Genomic DNA, 23,600 nt, shown 5'->3' with positions numbered 1-23,600 from the left:
TATTTTAAAGAGACAGTGAAATCTGCAACCACATTTCTTTCTGTTATAGTCTAAGAATTTTCAGTCTTTACATAATTAAGTTCAAAATAATGAAAACAGAATTAAACTGAAATATATATGGCAGAAAAAGCCACTGAAGGACTCCTAAGCAAACATAAACCTTGCAGGCTGTTCAGAGGTCAAACCAAAGCTCTGTTTTCTTAAAGAGCAATAACCTAAAGTGACTTTTCATTTCAAAGCCACTTTCTTTCTTTTTTTTTTGAGACAGAGTTTCGCTCTTGTTGCCCAGGCTGGAATGCAATGACACAATCTCGGCTTACCGCAACCTCCGCCTCCCAGGTTCAAGTGATTCTCCTGCCTCAGCCTCCAGTGTAGCTGGGATTATAGGCATGCACCACCATACCTGGCTAAGTTTTGTATTTTTAGTAGAGACAGGGTTGCACCATGTTGGTCGGGCTGGTCTCAAACTCCTGGACCTCAGGTGATCTGCCCACCTCAGCCTCCCAAAGTGCTGGGATTACATGTGTGAGCCACCGCGCTCAGTCTCTCATTTATTTATTTTTAAGAGACAGGGTCTTGCTCTGTCAGCCAGGCTGGAGTGCAGTAGAGTCACTTTGATTCACTGCAGCCTCAACCTCCTGGACTCAAGCTTCCTGAGTAGCTAGAACTACAGGTGTGCGCCACCATGCCCCGCTAATGATTGTATTTTTTTGTAGAGATGGGATCTCACACTACGTTACCCTGGCTGGTCTCGAACTCCTGGGCTTCAGTGTTCCCCCTTCTCAGCCTCCCAAACTGCTGGGATTACAGGTATGTGCCATTGCACCCAGCCTCAAAGCCTTCTTAAATGTCAGTGCTACTGGAAGTAAAGGAGTTTGGAGAGGGATTTCGGGTGGTGGTTTCTATTTACATTAATTAATTTACATTAATTAATTACATGGCATTAGTTTTAGAATGGAAATGGCATCCAAAAATTTGCAGTTATCAAGAGTATTTAAAAAATTCATTTCTGGCCAGCATGGTGGCTCAAGCCTTTAGTCCCAGCACTTTGGGAGGCCGAGGCGGATGGATCACGTGAGGTCAAGAGTTTGAGACCAGCTTGGCCAACAAAGTAAAACTCTGTCTCTACTAAAAATACAAAAAATAGCCAGGCCTGTTGGCTGATGCGTGTAGTCCCAGGTACTCAGGAGGCTGAGGCACAAGAATCGCCTGAACCCAGGAGATGCAGGTTGCAGTGAGCCGAGATTGTGCCATTGCACTCCAGCCTGGGCAATAGAGCGGGACTCCATCTTTAAAATAAAAAAAAAATAAATAAATAATAAATTAATAACTGACTTCTGAAGACAGACTGCTGCTTTCAAACTTTGGTTCTATCACTTACTAGCTGTATTATCTTGGGCAAGTTACTTAACTGCCCTGCACTTGAGTTCTGCCATCTATAAAGTGGAAATATATAGTACCTATCTTACAGGGTTGTTGTAAGGATTAAATGAATCAATGTATATAAGGCATTTGGAAAAGTGCCTGGTATATAGTACAACCCAGATAAGTGTTTGCTATTATTATTTTCTAAACAGTGAAAATCAAATTACAACACTAACTGGAAAAATAAAGATTAAATAAATAAACCTTGCTTGTTTTCTGGCTGCCTTAAATTATATTTTAAAATCCAATTTTCTTACAGCTAGGGTATATTATGTGGAATAATTAATCACCCAATCTGGAGCTTTTTTTTTTTTTTTTGAAACTGGGTCTTGCTCCATTGCCCGGGCTGGAGTGCAGTGGCACAATCTCGGCTCACTGCAAACCTCTGCCTCCCAGACTCAAGTGATTCTCCTGCCTCAGCCTCCCGAGTAGCTGGGACTACAGGTGCATGCGACTGCACTCAGCTAATTTTTGTATTTTTAATAGAGATAAGGTTTTGCCATGTTGGCCAGGCTGGTCTTGAACTCCTGGCCTCAAATGATCTGGCAGCCTTGGCCTCCCAAAGTGCTGGGATTATAGGCCTGAGCCACCACACTTGGCCTGGAGCATTTTTAAGAGTGAAAAGAGATGCTATTAAAAATTATAGGCATACTGCCTCAGGCAAACTGGAAATGTAAGGTCATGCTACTTATGTATTTAAAAGTGTATAATAAGACTTAATAACAAACTACCTTTCTTTCACAGTAGAAAGGGAAAAAATAGCTGTTTCACATTATCAGCATTCAACAAACTATGTTTACCCTGTTGAAGCGCTTGGCTTGGAAAGTGTGGCCATTGGCACAATAAAGCTTTCTCCAGCGGCGCGCACCTCTACGGTAGATGGATTCTGAAGAGAGAGTAATAGTTAAAAAAAGAAAAAAGAGCAAGTGTGAGTAAAAGTCATTTTATAATTAAGTCTGTAATTTTTTTCATGGTACTCATTGCAAGAAAAAAAATACTGATAAAAACCTGAACGTCAAAAAGTAAAATAGATTCATCGAGGGACTAGATAAAAATAAAGACCACAGAGTATAAATATTTGACTACTACTGCTTGCCCCCCTTTTTTTTTTGGTGAGACGTAGTCTTGCTCTGTCACCCAGGCTGGAGTACAGTAGCACAGTCTCAGCTCACTGCAACCTCCACCTCCCGGGTTCAAGCACTTCTCCTGCCTCAGCTTCCCGAGTAGCTGGGATTACAGGGATGCGCTACCATGCCCAGCTAATTTTGTATTTTTAGTGGAGATGGGGTTTCTCCACGTTGGTCAGGCTGGCCTTGAACTCCCGACCTCAGATGATCCGCCCACCTCAGCCTCTCAAAGTGCTGGGATTACAGTTGTGAGCCAACATGCCCGGCCTACTACTGCTTTTCTTTTTAAAAATTTTCCTCCAACTTTTTATTTTGAACATCTTTTAATCCCACAGAAAAGGTAAAGAATAGACACCTGCAACTTTCACCGAGATTTACCAATTATTCATGTTTTGCCATATTTACTTTCTTCACTACAAAAAAAATACTTTTTTTTTTTCTGAATTACTTGGAAGTAAAATGCAGACATCATGGCACTTAAATACCCTTAAATACCCAAGTATCCATTGTCTGAGATTAAGGATATTCCGCACCCCCCCCCACCCAATTCTACCTAACCACAATACCATTACCATGTCTTAGAAAATCAATATTAATTCAATATCAACCAATATACAATTCATATACAAACTTCCCTAACTGGTCTCAAAGTGACTTTCTTTTTTGAGACACAGTCTCACTCCATCACCCAGACTGGAGTCCAGTGGTACAACCTCAGCCCACTGCAACCTCCACCTCCTGGGTTTAAGCAATTCTCCTGCCTCAGCCACCCGAGTAGCTGGGATTGCAGGTACATGCCACCACACCTGGCTAATTTTCATATTTTTAGTAAAGACAGGGTTTTGCCATGTTGGCCAGGCTGGTCTCAAACTACTGACCTCAAGTGATCTGCCTGCCTCAGCCTCCCAAAGTGCTAGGATTACAGGCGTGGGCCACTGTGCCCGGCCCCAAAGTGACTTTCAAAGCTCACTTTTTCTATCCAGGATGCAATCAAGATTCAGGGATTGCATCTGATCATGCTTTTTTGGTCTCCTTAACATTTTAAAACATTCACTCTGCCTTATTTGTTGTTACTTCTTTTTCATGATGTTGACTTTTTTTTTTTTTTTAAGAGTCTGGTTACTTGTTTCACATTATATCCCACATTCTGGATTTGCCTGTTTACTTATGATGAGAGGCAGTATTAAATACCTTTGGCAAAAATAACACATAGATAGTGTTGTGTATTTCTTATCTCATTACTTTTCACGAGGTACACAAATGTCGGATTATCAACTCCCACTACTGATGTTCAATAACCATTAAAGGTAGTGACTGTTAGATCTCTTCATTGTAAAGGTACATTTCACTCTTTGTAACTAATCTGTAAAGTGATATTTTGTACCAGAAGCATATCTTTTTCCCCAACAACTTTTCATCCAGTGGTCTTTATATTGTTTCTTAAATATAGTTAGAGAAAGAGGTTCCAAACGATCAAATCTAGTCCACCTTCATATTTGTAAGTCCATCATTATTATATATATTGTCTATTAGTCATTAATAATAACATCCCACAGTGAATAATAGTAATAGTTAATACCATAGAAAGATTACAATAGGTTCTCAAAGTCATATTTTAAAGCAAATGTAGCAATGGGTTTATTATTTAAAATTAAGATACTAAAGACCAGTTGCAATGCTCTCAATTAGAAATCTTAGGATAGCTTAATACAGAATTGAAAGTTTAGGCTGGGTGTGGTGGCTCACGCCTGTAATCCCAGCACTTTGGGAGGTCGAGGTGGGCAGATCACGAGGTCAGGAGATCGAGACCATCCTGGCTAGCACGGCGAAACCCCGTCTCTACTAAAAATACAAAAAAAAAATTAGCCAGATGTGGTAGTGGGTGCCTAAAATCCCAGCTACTCAGGAGGCTGAGGCAGGAGAATGGCATGAACCCAGGAGGCAGAGCTTGTAGTGAGCCGAGTTCTCGCCACTGCACTCATTCCAGCCTGGGTAGCAGAGCAAGACTCCATCTCAAAAAAAAAAAAAAAGAAAGAAAGTTTAGAGCTATTTCAATTAATTCAAAGCAAAGCATTTACCACTATTCCTTCTAAAGTCATGGGCATGTGCAGAAACCACAAATGAAAATGAGTTGCCTAATATCCACAATTAGTAAATTATGCCAAATACCAAAAGCAATAACCTACAATCAAACATAAGTTTGCATACTTAAATTACATTAGAACAAAGAGTAGTTGGACTCTTTTAGTTCATCTCATTAATAGTAACCATTGGCTTAGATATTCCAAAGAAATTCCGTTAACAATTCCTGACCTGGGGAAGGTTTTAAAGGGTGGTTCTCAAACTTTAGTGTGCATCAGAATCACCTGAAGAGCTTGCTAAATCTGGTAGCTCAGCATCAGTCCAAGAGTTTATGAATCACACAGATTGGAGCGCAGTTCTTTTCTTTTTTTTTTTTTTTTTGAGATGGAGTCTCACTCTGTCGCCCAGATTGGAGTGTAGCGGCGCGATCTCAGCTCACTGCAACCTCTGCCTCCCAGGTTCAAGCAATTCTCCTGCCTCAGCCTCCCAGGTAGCTGGGATTACAGGTATGCACCACCACACCCAGCTAACTTTTTTTGTATTTTTAGTAGAGATGGGCTTTCATCATGTTGGCCAGGCTGGTCTTGAACTCCTGACCTCAGGTGATCTGCCTGCCTCAACCTCCCAAAGTGCTAGGATTACAGGCATGAGCCACTGCACCCGGCCTGGAGGGCAGTTTCTATTCAGTTCTCAGGTGAAGCTGATGCTGTGGGCCCCAATGGCTACATTTTGAGAATCCGTTTTAAAATACAAGGATGTCCAGATCTCACCTCCAGACTAATCATTAAGCTTGGAGATGGAAATCTGGCATTGATCATTCCCTCCATCCCACAATTTTAATGTGTCCAAGGGTAAGAACCACCGTTCCACAATGGACTCTGGTTGGTTACCTGAAGTTACTAGGAGTTGGAGATCTAATAAATATACACATTTCTCTGGGTCAATTGTAGGAAGCCTGCAATATTTAAAGACATTTAATAAGCGACGTGGGGCCAGGTGCAGTGGCTCATGCCTGTAATCACAGCACTTTGGGAGGCTGAGGCAGGTGGGTCACCTGAGGTCAGTAGTTTGAGACCAGCCTGGCCAACATGGTGAAACCTCAACTCTACTAAAAATACAAAAATAAGCTGAGCTTGGTGGTGGCGCCTGTAATCCCAGGTACTCAGGAGGCTGAGACAGGAGAATTGCTTGAACCCCAGAGGTGGAGGTTGCAACGAGCCAAGATTGCATCACTGCACTCCAGCCAGGGTGAGAGAGTGAGATTCTGTCTCAAAACAAAAACAAAAAAAGTGACTTAATAATTGTTTAAGAAAAAAATACTGCAGAAAAAAAAAAGCCAATTCCTAATGACTTGTGCTGAATGTCATGTCAGTCTCAAGAGGTATAACCAAAAAAAAAAAAACAAGTGCGTCTGTTATGTATAACTGTGCAAGCATATATGAGACATAGATACAGAGATACAGCAAACAGGGAAAATGTTAAAAATTGGTAAATCTGGGCAAAGGTTATATAGGTATCCTTGTTTTCCATGTTGTTTCAACTTCTGCATAGGTTTGAACATTTCCAAAATTAAATTTTAAAACTTAAATTTAACTTAATTTTCCTTTCATATGTGCAACAGACAATCATGTAAGTTGTAACTAAGAACTATCTGAATTTGATCTGGTGGAAGTAGCATTTGGACAGTCACTAATATATTCTAAATTGACTGAAAAATGGAAAAGAAATCAAATGAATTAGAACTTCTATTTCCTTTTTTTTTTTTGTTTTTCCTTGAGACAAGCCCTGTCTCTGTCGCCCACACTAGAGTGCAGTAGTGCGACCTTGGCTCACTGTAGCCTCAAACTCCTGGGCTCAAGGGATCCTCCTACCTCAACCTCCCAAGTAGCTGAGATTATAGGCACACACCATGCTAATTTTTTTGTGTGTTTTTGGAAAGACAAGGTCTCACTTTGTTGCCCAGGCTGGTCTTGAACTCCTGGGCTTAGGCGATCCTCCCACCTCAGCCTCCCACAGTGCTGGGATTACAGGCATTAGCCACTGTCCACTGCACCTAGCTAAAAATTCTATCTCTGATTTCTTTTTCACTTGTACCATAGTATAGTAACTCTTGTAAAAGGTATGAAGTACATAAACACTCACTATCTTCTCCTGGACAGGGCATCCCAGGACGTTCCGGTACACAAGGGAACACTGAAAGAAAATAAACGAACATGAGTTAACAGCATATTTAAAACATACAAATTACACAGAATTTAAAATTCAAATGTAAAAGAAACTGACGCAGATTTCAACCTGACCCTCTCTTCACTTGAGACAAGATACTTAGCATGTGGTCAATATTATTTGCCAAAGGGATTCATTTTACCAAGGCCATATAAAAGAAGGTTTTATTTGCCTTGCTTTGTTGATGTTAAATAAAAAAAAAAAAGAAAGAAAAAAAGGTCTTATGAAAACAAACATGTCTATAAACAATGCATTAGGCTGGGCAGGGTGGCTTATGCCTCTAATCCCAGCACTCTGGGAGGCCAAGGTGGGTGGATCACTTGAGGTCAGGAGATGCCAGCCTAGCCAACATGGTAAAACTCTGTCTCTACCAAAAAATACAAAAAAAATCAGCCTGGCATGGTGGCATGCCTATAATCCCAGCTCCTTAGGAGGCTGAGGCCCGGGAATCGCTTGAACCTGGGAGGCGAAGGTTGCAGTGAGCTGAGATCATGCCACTGCACTCCAGCCTGGGCGACAGAGTGAGACACCATCTCAGAAACAAAAAGAAAAACAAAACAAAACAAAACAAAACAAAAAAACCAATGCATCAGAAGCTCACATGACTAATTCCAGCCCCTGTTACATCATGAATTATTTTCTTATCCTTAAAGAAATCATTAACTAGTATCTCCTTAAATCTTTGGTATAGTGGGACAAGTTTGTCACAATGAAGGATGAAAATCAAATTACAAAAATGTATACAAATATGGAACATAAAATATTGGTTTTTAAAAGATGTATACTTAGGAATAAATGAAACTTAGGAATAAATTAACACCAGAAACAGTACCAAAATAAAAAATGTAAATTTACATTAGAAACTTTAAATTTATATACTAATTCAAACCATTTTTATAACAAGGTAGAATATAAAGCAACAACGTATATACGAATACCTAGTCAGCTATTCCTAGTCTGTGATGTACTAAAGGACACAGTTTAATAAAGAGCACAGACTATAGAAAGCGCAGTTCCTAATGCATATTTTTAAAAGCTGAAACATAAGCTAGCTTCTGAAAACATCTGTGATGTAGTATTAAAAGGCAATAAGACTCAAAACTGACTGTTTAATACCATTCATCAATCACTTCTTTATGCATTTATTGTAATTTTATTCTGGAAAGGGATGACAAAAAAATAGACTCTTAAAGCTCTTTTAGAATCTCAACAAAGTACATTATGGATCCCTTGTGAGTCACTATGTCAAATTCTGGAGGTAGAAAAAAATCAGGCCAGGCGTGGTGGCTGACGCCTGTAATCCCAGAACTTTGGGAGGCCAAGGCAGGCAGATCACCTGAGGTCAGGAGCTTGAGACTAGCCTGGCAAACATGGTGAAACCCCATCTCTACTAAAAATACAAAAATTAGCTGGGCATGGTGGTAGGCGCCTGTAATCCCAGGTACTTCGGAGGCTGAGGCATAAGAATCACTTGAACACAGGAGGCCAAGGTTGCAGTGAGTTGAGATTGTGCCACTGCCCTCTAGCCTGGGCAACAGAGTGAAACTGTGTCTCAAAAAAAATAGATAAATAAAAATAAAATAAAATAAAATAATTGTTTAAAAAAAAAACAAACGCTGTAAAGGAAAATATAAAGAAATAATAATAAGGCACTGAAATGATTCATTATACTTAAGGAAAGATTTACATTTGTTTCACTTTTTTAGAAGTTTCCTAAGTCTGGTCTCATGGCTCTCAAAAATGTTCAATGAAATACTGCCAATATATTGCAATTAAATGCAGTATATTAAGAGGTTCTTGGCTGGGCACGGTGGTTCACACCTCTAATCCCAGCACTTTGGGAGGCCCAGGTGGTAGGACTCCTTGAGCACAAGAGTTTGAGACCAGCCTGGGCATCATAGTGATATCCGATCTTTAAAAAAAAAAAAAAAAGTTTTACATGACAAAAAAATTTTGAGGGTTAGCATAGTTGAATGAAATAAACACAAATTTGGAATCAGAATTCCTAGATTCACAATCCAGGTCTACAATGTGTCAGTTACATGATAACTGAGTTTAGGATATTTCTTCTATGCCACTTCCTACATCTCAAGGTTGCTGAGGTATAAACATATTAATGTCCCTAAAGCATCATGTAAATGGGCCTGGTGCAGTGGCTCATGCCTGTAATCTCAGTACTCTGGGAGACCAAGGCAGGCGGATCTCTTGAGGTCAGGAGTTCGAGAACAGCCTGGCCAACATGGTGAAACCCTGTCTCTACTACAAATACAAAAATTAGCCAGCCATGGTGGTGCACGCCTGTAATCCCAGCTACTTGGGAGGCTGAGGCGCTTGAACCCAGGAGGCAGAGGTTGCAGTGGGCCGAGATCACACCACTGCACTCCAGCCTGGGTGACAGAGTGAGATTATCTCAAAGATAAATAAGGGAATCATGTAAATAGTTTCACTATTAACCTTTAAGCAAAAGAAAGGATATTTAAGATATCTTACCTTTGGAGGTCATTATTTGTATACATTACAAAATTTCAAGTAGATGACTTAGATTCCCCAGGCTCTCAATTTTTAAATTCTATCATTAACTTGCTGTGATACACTGAGAAATCACATTTTAATATTCTAACAAAAGCAAGACATACAGAGACCACAAAATTCCCCAGACTATAAGAAGCAGATTAACTTTACCTTCTGTAGCATGTGAGAAACTACTAAATAAGGACAATTACTTAGGCATGAGTCACAGAGATTGAGAAAATGACATTGAGATTATGTTTCAAAATGGTCAAAAATAAAGAATGATGTCAAAGAAATTATCACTCTGGACGAGTATGAAATGACTACTCTCTTACCATGAATCAAGAGTTCAGAATCCTTGTTTAGCTCATAAAGCCTAAAGGCTTCTTCTAACTCCAACTGAGATGATACTGTACACGGGTCTCCTAAAAAACACACAAGTAAAGGAAAGGTCACTTTAAAACCCTTAAATGTGATGATTACTAAACAAATTTCATAATGTAAATTTTTAGAAAAAATTATCTCATATTTATAAACAGAAATATGTGACAAGGACAAATATTTATTTACTTATTATTATTATTATTTGGAGACGGAGTTTTGCTCTTGTCGCCCAGGCTGGAGTGCAGTGGCGTGATCCTGGCTCACTGCAACCTCTGCCTCCCGGGTTCAAGCGATTCTCCTGCCTCAGCTTCCCAAGTAGCTGGGATTACAGGCGTGTGCCACTACACCCAGCTAATTATTGTATTAGTAGAGACAGGGTTTCACCATGTTGTCCAGGCTGGTCTCGAACTCCTGACCTCAGGTGATCCGCCTGCCTTGGCCTCCCAAAGTGCTGGGATTATAGGCGTGAAGCACCATGCCTGGCCTAAGGACAAATATTTAGATATTTATTTAGACAATTCAATTTTCTGAAGTAGGTAACATATAACTTCCATTTCTATTTGCATAAAAATACTAAATGAGGTTCACAGACACCAATGTATATAGATATAAAATTTTATTCTTTGGTGTTCTTTTTTGGTGAGACAAGGTCTCACTCTGTCACCAAGGCTGAATGCAGTGACATGATCACAGCTCACTACAGCCTCAACCTCCTGGGCTCAAACAATCCTCCCACCTGGGCCTCCCAAAGTGCTGGAATTATGGGCATGAGCCACCATACACGGCCATTTTGTTGTTAACATTGTATATATCCCAAACACAGCAAACAGAATTTATTCCTGACTACATTTTTTTTTTTTTTCTGAGATGGAGTTTGGCTCTTGTTGCCCAGGCTGGAGTGCAATGGTGTGATCTTGGCTCACTGCAACCTTCGCCTCCTGGGTTCAAGCGATTCTCCTGCCTCAGCCTCCTGAACAGCTGGGACTACAGACGTGCACCACCATGCCTGGCTACTGACCACAGTTTAAATTGTGACTGCTATGTGTCTAATGGGGAAGTCTAAAGAGCAGGCTTTCTGTTACCCATTTCTTTAAAAGAGGAAGTGAAAGTAGTTCCATTGCCACAATACAATTAGTTAGAAGCCCTCCATTTAATCATTTTGTCAAATTTTTCCTTTCACATGACAGAGCCTCCTCAAAGGAGTCACAGAAATGAAAAGCTACACAAGTACTGAAGAACAGTTGCACTTGAGCTGCTATGAAATGTAAATTAACAGTTTTAGTAACAGACACACAGAGAAGGGACGGAAGAAACACCTCCCTTACCCAACTAGCCAGACAACTGAGTCATCCCTGGCAATCAATGAGGTGGCACATCTGCCTGGACTATGGCATTCCTCAATGAAAAAGTCATTCAGGCCAGGTGTGGTGGCCTGTAATCCCAACAGTTTGGGAGGCCGAGGCAGGCTAGTCTCTTGAGGTCAGGAGTTCAAGACCAGCCTGGCCAACATGGTGAAAGCTTGTCTCTACTAAAAATACAAAAATTAGCCAGGCACAGTGGTGTGTGCCTGCAGTCCCAGCTACTCGGGAGGCTAAGGCAGAAGAATTGCTTGAACCTAGGAAGGAGAGGGTGTAGTGAGTCAAGATTACGCTACTGCACTCCAGCCTGGGCAACAAGGCAAGACTGTCTCAAAAAGAAAAAAAAGAAGAAGACGTCATTTAAAGCCTAGTTTGGGGACATGGATGAAACTGGAAAACATCATTCTCAGTAAACTATCGCAAGGACAAAAAACCAAACACTGCATGTTCTCACTCATAGGTGGGAATTGAACAATGAGAATTCATGGACACAGGAAGGGGAACATCACACTCCGGGGACTGTTGTAGGATGGAGGGAGGGGGAGGGATAGCATTAGGAGACATACCTAATGCTAAATGACGAGTTAATGGGTGCAGCAGAACATGGCACATGGATACATATGTAACAAACCTGCACATTGTGCACATGTACCCTAAAACCTAAAGTATAATAAAAAAAAAAAAAAAAAAAAAAAAAGCCTAGTTTGGACCTGAGCGAGTGAGAGTGAGTCCTTCACTCTGCCATTGATTTGCTAATTCCCATAGTTACTACACACTAGATGCCACCAACCCTATCCAAACCTCAATCACCAGCATACAGCTTGGTCTGCTAATTGAGAAAGAAAAACAAAGTCACTTTTCCTGGCTACTCAAGGAAAAGAGTGCCTTTCCTTTTTTTTCTCCCACTTGACCACTGCATCCCTACTTCCTTTTATCTTCTCTGAGCTCCTCAGTTCCATTTCCATTTTTTCTTTCCTTCTATTTCCTAGCTCTTCTCAGGCAAAGGCGTTTCTGAGTCTCCCTCTCAAAAACCTCGTTCAGGCCAGGTGCAATAGCTCATACCTGTAATCCCAGCACTTTGGGAGGCCAAGGTGGGTGGATCGCCTGAGGTCAGGAGTTCAAGACCAGCCTGGCCAACATGGTGAAACCCCGTCTCTACAAAAATACGAAAATTAGCCAGGCATGGTGGCACGTGCCTGTTGTCCCAGCTACTCGGGAGGCTGAGGCAGGAGAATCGCTTGAACCCAGGAGGCGGAGGTTGCAATGAATTGAGATCACACCATTGCACTCCAGCCTGGGCAACAAGAGCAAGACTTTGTCTCAAAACAAACAAACAAAAAATCTCTTTCCCATTCAGACTGACACTCCATTCATTCAGTAGCCGCAAATCTCAAAACTAGAGACTAAAACTGGAGGAAACAGGTGAGAAGATGAGAAAGGAAAAGGGGCAGGGTCTGTTTTTTTCACTTCATACTTCTCTTTAATATTTTAAAAATCATAAGTTTGTAATCTTTTATAATGAAACAACTTTTTTTCACATAGTGATCATATCCTTTCTCCATGTTCTTATCTTCCACACATTTCTCAAAATGCTGCTGCCAGGTTTTAGCCCAAACACTCCACCAAAACTGCGGTTGCAAAGGTCATGAAACCAGCTGCTGAAACCTATAACATCTTTTCAGTCCTTATTCTAGGTGATCTCTCTTGTAGCCCCTGACAAAGTTGCCCTCTATTATAGAAATCTTGTGTCTCAGTTTCTAAAACACCATTCTCTAGGTTCACCAACTGTTCTTTTTAACTGTTTAATTTGGAAAATTGGAAACATATTTCAAAATGTTGTTTTCCCCTATATACCCACCCACTTATTCTCTACCATGGCAGCATTCTGAGAAAATCTCTATAACTCTAGATAAAAACTCCTTAGTATAATCCAAATATTGTTATTAACCTACAAAAACTAACAAGTATCTTCTCTGACCACAATGGAACAAAACTAGAAATCAGTAACAAGATGGACTTTGGGAACTACAAAAACACATGAAAGTTAACAATATGCTCCTTATTAACCAGTGAGTCAATACAAAATTAAGAAGAAAACTGAAAAATTTCTTGAAAAAAATGAAAATAGAAACACAACATACTACCAAAACCAATGGGATACAGCGAAAACAGTACTAAGAAGTGAGTTTATAGCAAGCAATAAGTGCCCACATCAAAAAAAGGAGAAAGGCGCTAAATGAACAAACTAATGATGCATCTTAAAGAACAAGAAAAGCAAGAGCAAACCAAAACAAAATTAGTAGAAGTAATAAAGATCAGAGCAGAAAGGAATGAAATTGAAACAAAACACACAAAACATCAACAAAATGTAAACTTGATTTTTTGAAAAGATAAACAATAGCAACAAATCTTTAACAGGACTAAAAACAAAAGAGACAAGGCCCAAAGAAATAAAATCACAGATGAAAAAGGAGACAATACAACTAATACTGCAGAAATTCAAAGGATCATTAGAGGCCGCGATGAGCAACTATATGCCAACAAATCAGAAAGCTTAGAAGAAATGGATAAATTCCTAGACACATACAACCTACCAAGGTTGAACCATGAAGAAATCCAAAGCCTGACTAGACTACTAACAAGTAATGAGATCGAAGCCATAATAAAAAGTCTCTCAGCAAAGAAAAGCCCAGGACCCAATGGCTTCAGTGCCATTTAAAGAAAAACTAATACCAATACTACTGAAAATATTCCAAAATATGGAGGAGGAGGGAATAGTTTCAAACTCATTCTAAGACCCAGTAATACCCGTCAGTATTACTAAAACCAGACAAATATGTCAAAAAAAGAGAAAACTACAGGTCAATATCTCTGATGAACATTGATGCAAAAATCCTCAACAAAACACTAGCAAACTGAATTCAACAACACGTTAAAAAGATCAGTCATCATGACCAACTGGAATTTGTTCCAAGGATGCAAGGATGGTTCAACACATGCAAATCAATCAACATGATACATCACATTGATACAACAGAATATAACGTGATACAACAGAATAAAGGACAAAAACCATATGATCATTTCAATTGATGCTAAAAAAAGCACTTGGTAAAATACAACATCCCTTCATGACAAAAATCCTAAAAAAACTGGGGACAGAAGGAACATACCTCAACACGATAAAAGCCGTATAAGACAGACCCACACCTAGTATCACACTGAATGGGAGAAAATTGAAAGTCTTTCTCTAAGATTTAGAACAAGACAAGGATGCCCACTTTCACCACTATTATTCAACCTAGTAATGGAAGTCCAAGCTAGAGCAATGAGACAAGAGAAAGAAATAAAGGCATCCAAATTAGAAAGGAAGAAGTCAAATTATCCTTGTTTGCAGATGATATAATCTTATATATTTGGAAAAACCTAAAGACTCCACAAAAAAACTATTAGAACAGATAAACTAATTCAGTAAAGTTGAAGGATATGAAGTCACCATACAAAAATCAGTAGCATTTCTATATGCCACAGCAAATAATCTGAGAAAGTAATCAAAAAAGTAATTCCATTTACAGTAACGGCAAATAAAAAAAAATACCTAAGAATAAATATCACAAAAGAAGTGAAAGATCTCAGCCAGGCGCGGTGGCTCATGCCTGTAATCCCTGCACTTTGGGAGGCTGAGGCGGGAGGATCACCTGAGGTCAGCAGTTTGAGACCAGCCTAACTAACATGGAGAAACCCCGTCTCTACTAAAAATACAAAATTAGCCAGGTGTGGTGGTGCCTCCCTGTAATCTCAGCTACTTGGGAGACTGAGGCAGGAGAACCACTTGAACCCAGGAGGTGGAGGTTGCGGTGAGCTGAGATTGTGCCATTGCATTCCAGCCTGGGCAACAAAAGTGAAACTCCGTTTCAAAAAAAAAAAAAAAAGTGAAAGATCTCTTTCTTTACAATGAAAATCATAAAATATTGATGCAAGAAACTGAAGAAGACATACACATTAAAAAAAAAAAAGGAAAGATATTCCATGTTCATGGATTGGAAGAATCAATACTGTTAAAATGTCCCTACTACTGAAAGCAATCTACAGATTCAGTGTAATCCCCATCAAAATACCAGTAACATTTTTCACAGAAATAGAAAAAAATCATTGTAAATTTATATGGAACCACAAAAGACCCAGAATGGCCAAAGCTAGCCTGAACAAAAAGAACAAAACTGGAGGGATCACATTCTATGCCTTTAAATTATACTACAAACTGTAGTAACTAAAGCAGGATGCTGTCAGCATAAAAACAGACACATAAACCGATGGAATGGAAGAGAGAACCCAGAAATAAATCCATATATCTAGAATGAACTCATTTTTTACAAAGGTGCCAAGAACATACACTGGGGATAAGACAGTCTTCAATAAATAAGGCTGTCGATACATAGTGCTGGGAAAACTGGATATCCACATGCAGAAGAATGAAACTAGACTCCTATCTCTCACCATATACAAAAATCAAATCAAAATGAATTAAAGACTTAAATCTAAAACCTCAAACTATGCAACTACTAAAAGAAAAAACTGTGGAAACTCTCCATGACATTGGTCCAGGCAAGTAATTCTTGAGTAGCACCCCACAATCACAGGTAATCAAAGCAAAAATAGGTAAGTGGGATCACATCAACTTAGGTTTCTACAAAACAAAGCAATCAAAAAAGTGAAGAGACAACCCACAGAATGGGAGAAAATATTTGCACACTATGCATCTGACAAAGGATTAATAACCAGAATAGACAAGGAGTTCAAACAACTCAACAGGAAAAAAAAACCTAATAATCTGATTACATAATGGACAAAAGATATGAATAGGCATTTTTCCTTTTTTTTTTTTTGGAAACGGATCTTGCTCTGTCACCCAGGCTGGAGTGCAGTGGCGTAATCTCAGCTCACTGCAACCTCCGCCTGCTGGGTTCAAGTGGTTCTACTGCCTCGGCCTCCCAAGTAGCTGGGATTGCAGGCACGTGCCACCATGCCTGGCTAATTTTTGTAGTTTTAGTAGAGACAGGGTTTCACCATGTTGGCCTGGCTGGTCTGGAACTCCTGACCTCAAGTGATCCGCCCACCTCGGCCTCCCAAAGTGGTGGGATTACAAGCGTGAGACACCATCCCTAGCCCTGAATAGACATTTTTTTTTTTTTTTAAGATGGAGTCTTGCTCTGTCGCCCAGGCTGGAGTGCAGTGGCACAATCTCGGCTCACTGCGAGCTCCCAGGTTCATGCCATTCTCTTGCCTCTGCTTCCTGAGTAGCTGGGACTACAGGCGCCCGCCACCACGCCAGGCTAATTTTTTGAATTTTTAGTAGAGACGGGGTTTCACCATGTTAGCCAGGATGGTCTCGATCTCCTGACCTCAAGATCTGCCCACCTCAACCTCCCAAAGTGCTGGGATTACAGGCGTGAGCCACTGTGCCTGGCTCCTGAATAGACATTTTTTAAAAGGAGACATACAAATGGCAAGCAGATATATGAAAGGGTGTTCAACATCATTGATCATCAGGGAACTGCAAATCAAAACTGCATCAAGATATCATCTCATTCCAGTTAAAATGGTTTTTATCCAAAAGAGAGGCAATAACAAATGCTGGAAAGGATATGCAGAAAAGGGAACCCTCACATGCTGTTGGTGGGAATGTACTTTAGTACAGTCACTATGGAGAACAGTACAAAGATTTCTCAGAAAACTAAAAATAGAACTACCATATGATCCAGAAATCCCACCACTAGATATACACCCAAAAGAAAGGAAATCAGTATATTGAAGAGATATGTACACTCCCATGTTTATTGCAGCACTATTCACAATAGCTGTGATTTGGAAGCAACTTAAGTGTCTAGCAATACAATGGGAGTACTATTCAGCCACAAAAATGAATGAGATCCTGTCACTTGCAACAACATGGATGAAACTGGAAGACACTGTGTCAAGTGAAATAAGCCAGACGCAGAAAGACAAACCTTATGTTCTCACTCATTTGTGGATGCTAAAAATTAAAACAGTTGAACTACTGGAGATAGAGAGTAGAATGATAGTTACCAGAAGCTGGGAACGATAGTGGTGGAGAGTGGGTACAAAACTATAGTCACACAGAATGAGTAACATCTAGTATCTGGTTCAAGACCACCCTGGGCAACATAGTGAGACCTCCGTCTCTACAAAAAATTTTTAAAAATAGCCAGGAATGGTGGCTCAAGCCTGTAGTCCCAGTAGGCTGAGGCAGGAGGACTGCTTGAGCATGGGAGGTCAAGGCTGCAGTGAGCTATGATCATGCTACTATACTGCAGCCTGAGCAAGAGTGAGACACTGTCTCAGAAAAAAAAAAGGTTAGAAAAAGTAAAAAAGAAAAAACAGATCTAGTACTTGATAGCACAAGAGGGTAATTACAGTCAACAAAATTTATTGTATATGTAAAAATAACTAAAAGAGTGTAATTGGAATATTTGTAACACAAAGAAATGATAAATGCTTGAGGTGATGAATATCCTGTTTACGCAACATGATTATGCACTGTATGTCTGCATCAAAATAGCTCATGTACCCCATAAACATGTACACCTACTATGTATCCATTAAAATTAAAGTAAAAAATTAACAAAAAAAGTCTGCCCATTTAAAATTTGGCCAAGTATTTCCAACTGTCCCCCAAAAGAGTTATGACACATACATTCATTCAACCAACAGGGTATCTTTCCTAATTTTTCTTTTTTTTTGTTGTTGAGATGGAGTCTCGCTCTGTCGCCCAGGCTGGAGGGCAGTGGCGCAATCTCGGCTCACTGCAAGCTCCGCCTCCTAGGTTCACGCCATTCTCCTGCCTCAGCCTCCCCAGCAGCTGGGACTACAGGCACACGCCGCCATGCCTGGCTAATTTTTGTATTTTTAGTAGAGATGGGGTTTCTCTGTGTTAGCCAGGATGGTATCGATCTCCAGACCTCATGATCCGCCCGCTTTGGCCTCCCAAAGTGCTGGGAGTACAGGTGTGAGCCACCATGCCCAGCCAATCTTTCCTAATTTCTTTCTTTTTTCTTTATTTTTTTTTTTTTTGAGACAGTCTCGCTGTTGCCCAGGCTGGAGTGCAGTGGCGTGATCTCGGCTCACTACAACCTCCACTTCCTGGGTTCAAGTAATTCTCCTGCCTCAGCCTCCTGAGTAGCTGGGACTACAGGCGCCCACCACCATGCCCAGCTAATTTTTGTATTTTTAGTAGAGACAGGGTTTCACCATGTTGGCCAGGCTGGTCTTGAACTCCTGACCTCAAGTGATCCACCCGTTTTGGCCTCCCAAAGTGCTGGGATTACAGGTGTGAGCCACCACACCTGGCCCTAATTTCTTAGAGATAATTACTAAATTCTGAATTTTCCAGTCCAATAGGTGAAAAGTAATGTCCCACCTTAATATTTTAAAACTTCTTTAATTATTAGTGATTTTTGAGCCTGTTATTTATGAATTGGCTATTTATACCTCATTATGTAGATTTTTCACCTATTTCTTCTTGGCATTTATTGTACAATAGAGATAGCAGTCCTTTGTTGTAAATGTTGCAAATATTTTCTCTCAGTTGTTATTATTCTTGTATACAAAATCAGGAAAAATCTTCTCTTTCCAAACTTTCTTTTTCAAAATTTTCCTGTTTATTTTTGAGCATTTATTTTTCCTGATGAAATTTTTGTCAGATTTAAAATCCTGTTGGAAATTTGGGAGAAATGTTTTCTTCACAGATTGATATGTAGGGAATTCACTTTGTATAATGTTGCTTTTTCCCAAACCATTCATTCAAGTTTCGCTTTATGACACTCAATTTAGTTTTTTGTTTCTTTATATAGTTTCTTCAAATTTCTCTAAGGTTTATTACCAGATTTTTTTTAAAACCAATTATTATGTTGTTACTGTGGATTAAATATTTTCTTTGAATATACTTTCTGATTGAGTATTTTCAATATGTAGGAAGGAAAGTTACTGGTTTTCATACGCTCATTTTATAAATGTCTAGTATTGATATTTTAAGAGGCTAGATGAAAAAGAGTGAGGTCAACATGATTTAACCACATTACACAGATACACTATTTTTGATCAAAACTCAGTACACTGATAAATAGTAAGTCTAAGTGTATGTAGAGAAATTGGAATTCTCATACACTGCTGGTAGGAAGGTAAATGGTGTAGCCACTCTGGAAAACTGGCAGTCCCTCACAAGGTTAAACAGTTACCATATGAAATGAAAACATATTCACACAAAAAGATGTAACCAAATGTTCGTAGCAACATTACTCACAATAGCCAATTGTCCATCAATTGATAAATGGATAAATAAAATATGTATATCCATACAATGGAATATTATCAACCCATAAAAGGAATTAGTAATGACACTGTACAGGAAATGTCTAGAATCAGTCTATCTGTAGAAACAGATCGTGGATTAGTGGTTGTCTAGGTCTGGGGCCTGCAGAGAAAGGGGTCGGGGGAAACAAGTATCGACTGCTAATAGACACGGGATTTTTTTTTTGAGGGGGGGGTTGGTAATGAAAATGTTCAATAATTGATGGTGATAACAGCTGCACGGCTCTGTGATTATCCTAAAAACCAATGAATTGTACACTTTACACTGGTGAATTATATCTTAGCGAAGTTGTTTTTTTTTTTTTTTTTTTTTTTTAAGAATGTGGAGTCTAGCTTTTTTTTTTTTTTGAGACCAAGTCTCACTCTGTCACCCAGGCTGGAGTGTGTTGGTGCCACCTTGGCTCACTGCAACCTCCAGTTCCCAGGTTCAAGTGATTCTCCTGCCTCAGCCTCCCTAGTAGCTGGGATTACAGGTGTGTGCCACCATGTCCAGCTGATTTTTTTTTTTTTATATATTTTTTAATAGAGACAGAGGCCAGGCTGGTCTCAAACTGCTGACCTCAGGTGGTCCACCTGCCTAGGCCTCCCAAAGTGCTGGGATTATGGGCGTGAGCCACCACGTCCAGCCAGAGTCTAGCATTTTTACAAAAGTAAGTTTGCCTGCAAAGTAGCATTCTAGTCCAGGAGCAAAGTTTACAAATCTGTTTTATTTTTCCTCAGAGAAATAAAGTAATTCATTAAAAAAAGACTGCCTTTTTCAGTTATGTAAATTTCTCTCATTTTGCCACAAATATGAAAGTTGGCATCATTTTTTTTTTTTTTTTTTTTCTGAGACAGAGTCTCACTCTGTTGTCTAGGCTGGAATGCAGTGGCATGATCTTGGTTCACTACAGCCTTGACCTCCCAGGCTCAGGCAATCCTCCTACTTCAGCCTTCCAAGGTGGGAGCTGAATCCCACAGGCTCATGCCACCATGCCTGGCTTTTTTTTCCTTTCATTTTTTGTAGAAACAGCATCTCCCTATGTTTACCAGGCTGGTCTTAAACTCCTAGGCTCAAGCAATCCTCTCGTCTTGGTCTCCAAAAGTGCTGGGATTACAGGAGTGAGCCACCACGTCCAGCTAACACTTCATTTCTAATATTCCAGGTGAGAAAACTGAGTCCAGACTGTTTTTTAAACAAGATATACATACACACACAAACACACACATGCACTCTCTCTCTCTCTGTCATACATGTTACCAATGAGTGTTTTATAAGTATCTTGGCTTTTCAAAATCTGAACATTAAAACATTAAGTCCAAATTTCCCTACACTCACTGGCTAATTCTGATGTCCCAGAAAGCCAAAAAAAGACTGAACCAAATCCAATACATAGCAAACTGTGATTTCCACATTTCAAGTGACTTCTGCAGTTACGATGATTTTACTGTAGTAGTCTATGAATGAAAAAAGCCAATTCTGGCCGGGCGCGGTGGCTCATGCCTGTAATCCCAGAACTTTGAGAGACCGAGGTGGGCGGATCACGAGGTCAGGAGATCGAGACCATCCTGGCTAACACAGTGAAACCCCGTCTCTACTGAAAATACAAAAAAATAAGCCGGGCGTGGTGGCGGGCGCCTGTAGTCCCAGCTATAAAGGAGGCTGAGGCAGGAGAATGGCGTGAACCTGGGAGGTGGAGCTTGCAGTGAACTGAGATCATGCCACTGCACTACAGCCTGGGCGACAAAGCGAGACTCCTTCTCAAAGAAAAAGAAAAAAGCCAATTCTAACCATCTCACTTTTGCTGGACATCATCTTTTTATCAGGCCAGTATCTGCTTGCTGTTAGTTAAAACCCAAGCCAGATCAAGTACTTGCTTTCAAAATGTACCTAGAGACCAACACTTCTGAATAACTATAAGGAAGTATGAAAATAAGAGTTACTGATTCTACGTATGTTCAAACCTATTTTGTTTTTCTTGGACTGAATGTCTTTAGTTCAAGTATTACCTGTTTTGGCCAATTGCTTAATGCTTGATAAAACCGAATGCATTAAGCGTGAAGCAAAACATTCCATGCAGTCATCATGAAACTAAAATGAGCAGAAAAGCTATTTCTCAAAGCCCGCTCTATTACAAAAGTCCAAACTCACATCCTAGAGCAGGAATACACCCAGAGTGAGAATTGTTCAGTGCAGTGAACTTCAAGGTAATGAAATCTGTATATTAACCAGCAGGGTTTTTCCCCCCTAATATATCTACTTCTTTTGTTTTTGTTGCTGCTGTTGTTTTTTACCTACAAAAAGAAAGAAGCAAATTAGGGCATTAGACCTCAAAAAGTTAGGTAAATATTCACAATCCAATTATTTATATGAGATAACCTGACAGGATGTAGAACATGAAACATATATGTAACTCTTGTTTTATTTAGTTATTTCAGTATATGTCTAAATTCAGTGCCCCACATTTCAAAGAACACAGCCTAATACCAAAGTTGGCAACCTCTGAGACAGTATCACACATTCTTCTCCCTGACGTCTGAGTTGGCCACAGACTCACAGACTCTCACTCTCTGTTCCCACTAGGACCTTCGTACTGCCACCCTGCCTCTGGATATGCAGTCAGAACACTAAACCTCTTGCAAAAGTCACTGTACTCCCTTACTGTAAAGGGTTACACTGCTTAAAATACAGATTTGCAAAAATTTTCCAAGAATGCCATAATTTTTAGGTGGTCATCCTTTCACTATCAGGCCCAATAACAACAGTAGTGAATTTTTGGCTTGTTGCTTCCTTTTTCTGGGAGGTGGAAGTCAGTGGTTACAGAAATACATGCCATCCCATGAAGCCGCTCATCCTCAACTTTTTTTTTTTTTTTTTTGAGACAGAGTTTCGCTCTTGTTGCCCAGGCTGGAGTGCAATGGCACAATCTTGGCTCACTGCAACCTCCATCTCCCAGGTTCAAGTGATTCTTCTGCCTCAGCCTTCCAAATAGCTGGGATTGCAGGCATGCACCATCACACCCAGCTAATTTTGTATTTTTAGTAGAGACGGGGTTTCTCCATGTTGGTCAGGCTGGTCTCGAACACCCGACCTCAGGTGATCCGCCCGCCTCGGCCTCCCGAAGTGCTGGGATTACAGGCATGAGCCACTGCAACCAGCCTCAACATTCACATCGGGAGAGATGAAGTAATAGGAATAGACATAACCCTCCATCTAAAACAATTTTAAAACACTGGATTAAACAGTGGTTTAAGGCTGGGTGCAGTGGCTCACGCCTGTAATCCCAGCACTTTGGAAGGCCGAGGTAGGAGGATTGCTTGAGTCCAAGAGTTCAAGACCAGCCTGGGCAATATAGCGAGATCCCATCTCTAAAAAAAAACTAAAAAAGTAGCTGGGCATGGTGACACACACCTACTTGGGAGGCTAAGGTGGGAGGATTGCTTGAGCCTGGGAGGTCAAGGCTGCAGTGAGCCAGAACTGTACCACTGCACTCCAGGCTGGGTGGCAGAGTAAGACTCTGTCTCCAAAACAAAACAAAACAAAAAAAGTCTTTTTTTTTTTTTTTTTTGAGACGGAGTCTTGCTCTGTCACCCAGGCTGGAGTGCAGTGGCCCGATCTCAGCTCACTGCAAGCTCCGCCTCCCGGGTTCACGCCATTCTCCTGCCTCAGCCTCTCCGAGTAGCTGGGACTACAGGCGCCCGCCACCACGCCCGGCTAATTTTTTTTGTATTTTTAGTAGAGACGGGGTTTCACCGTGGTCTCGATCTCCTGACCTCATGATCCGCCCGCCTCAGCCTCCCAAAGTGCTGGGATTACAAGCGTGAGCCACCACGCCCGGCCCAAAAAAAGTCTTAAAAGCAGCCAGAGAAGAGATGCTTCACATACAGAAAGGAAGTTGACAGCACATTTTGCATCAGAAACAATGCAAGCTATAAGACACGGTACTGAAAGAAAAAAAAAAAAAAAAAACTTCCAATCTGGAGTTATTTACCAATCACAATTATCTTTCAAAAACACAAAAACAAAGGTGAACAAGCGTAGGTAAATTCATAGACAGAAAGTTTAATACAGGTTACTAAGGACTGCAAAAGGAGGGATAGGGAGTTATTGTTTAATGGG

At 40.3% G+C, this 23,600-nt stretch overlaps 1 protein-coding gene across 1 annotated transcript in view; it reads right to left on the bottom strand.

Moving 5' to 3' along the window:
- The window catches only part of PRKCI (protein kinase C iota), an 84,460-nt gene that overhangs the window by 36,400 nt on the left and 24,460 nt on the right, over positions 1–23,600 (bottom strand). The window contains exons 3-5 of the mRNA XM_032173987.2: positions 9,707–9,796; positions 6,777–6,827; positions 2,226–2,311 (exon numbers count right to left, since the gene is read on the bottom strand). Of these exons, the coding sequence (XP_032029878.1) occupies positions 2,226–2,311; positions 6,777–6,827; positions 9,707–9,796 (227 nt within the window). The remainder of the gene's footprint in view (positions 1–2,225; positions 2,312–6,776; positions 6,828–9,706; positions 9,797–23,600) is intronic.

Source organism: Hylobates moloch, unplaced genomic scaffold (assembly GCF_009828535.3).
Source record: "Hylobates moloch isolate HMO894 unplaced genomic scaffold, HMol_V3 SCAFFOLD_13, whole genome shotgun sequence".
Classification (NCBI taxonomy): Eukaryota; Metazoa; Chordata; class Mammalia; order Primates; family Hylobatidae; genus Hylobates; species Hylobates moloch.
Note: the sequence above shows the minus strand (reverse complement) of the source record. Positions and strands in the feature narration are given on the sequence as shown.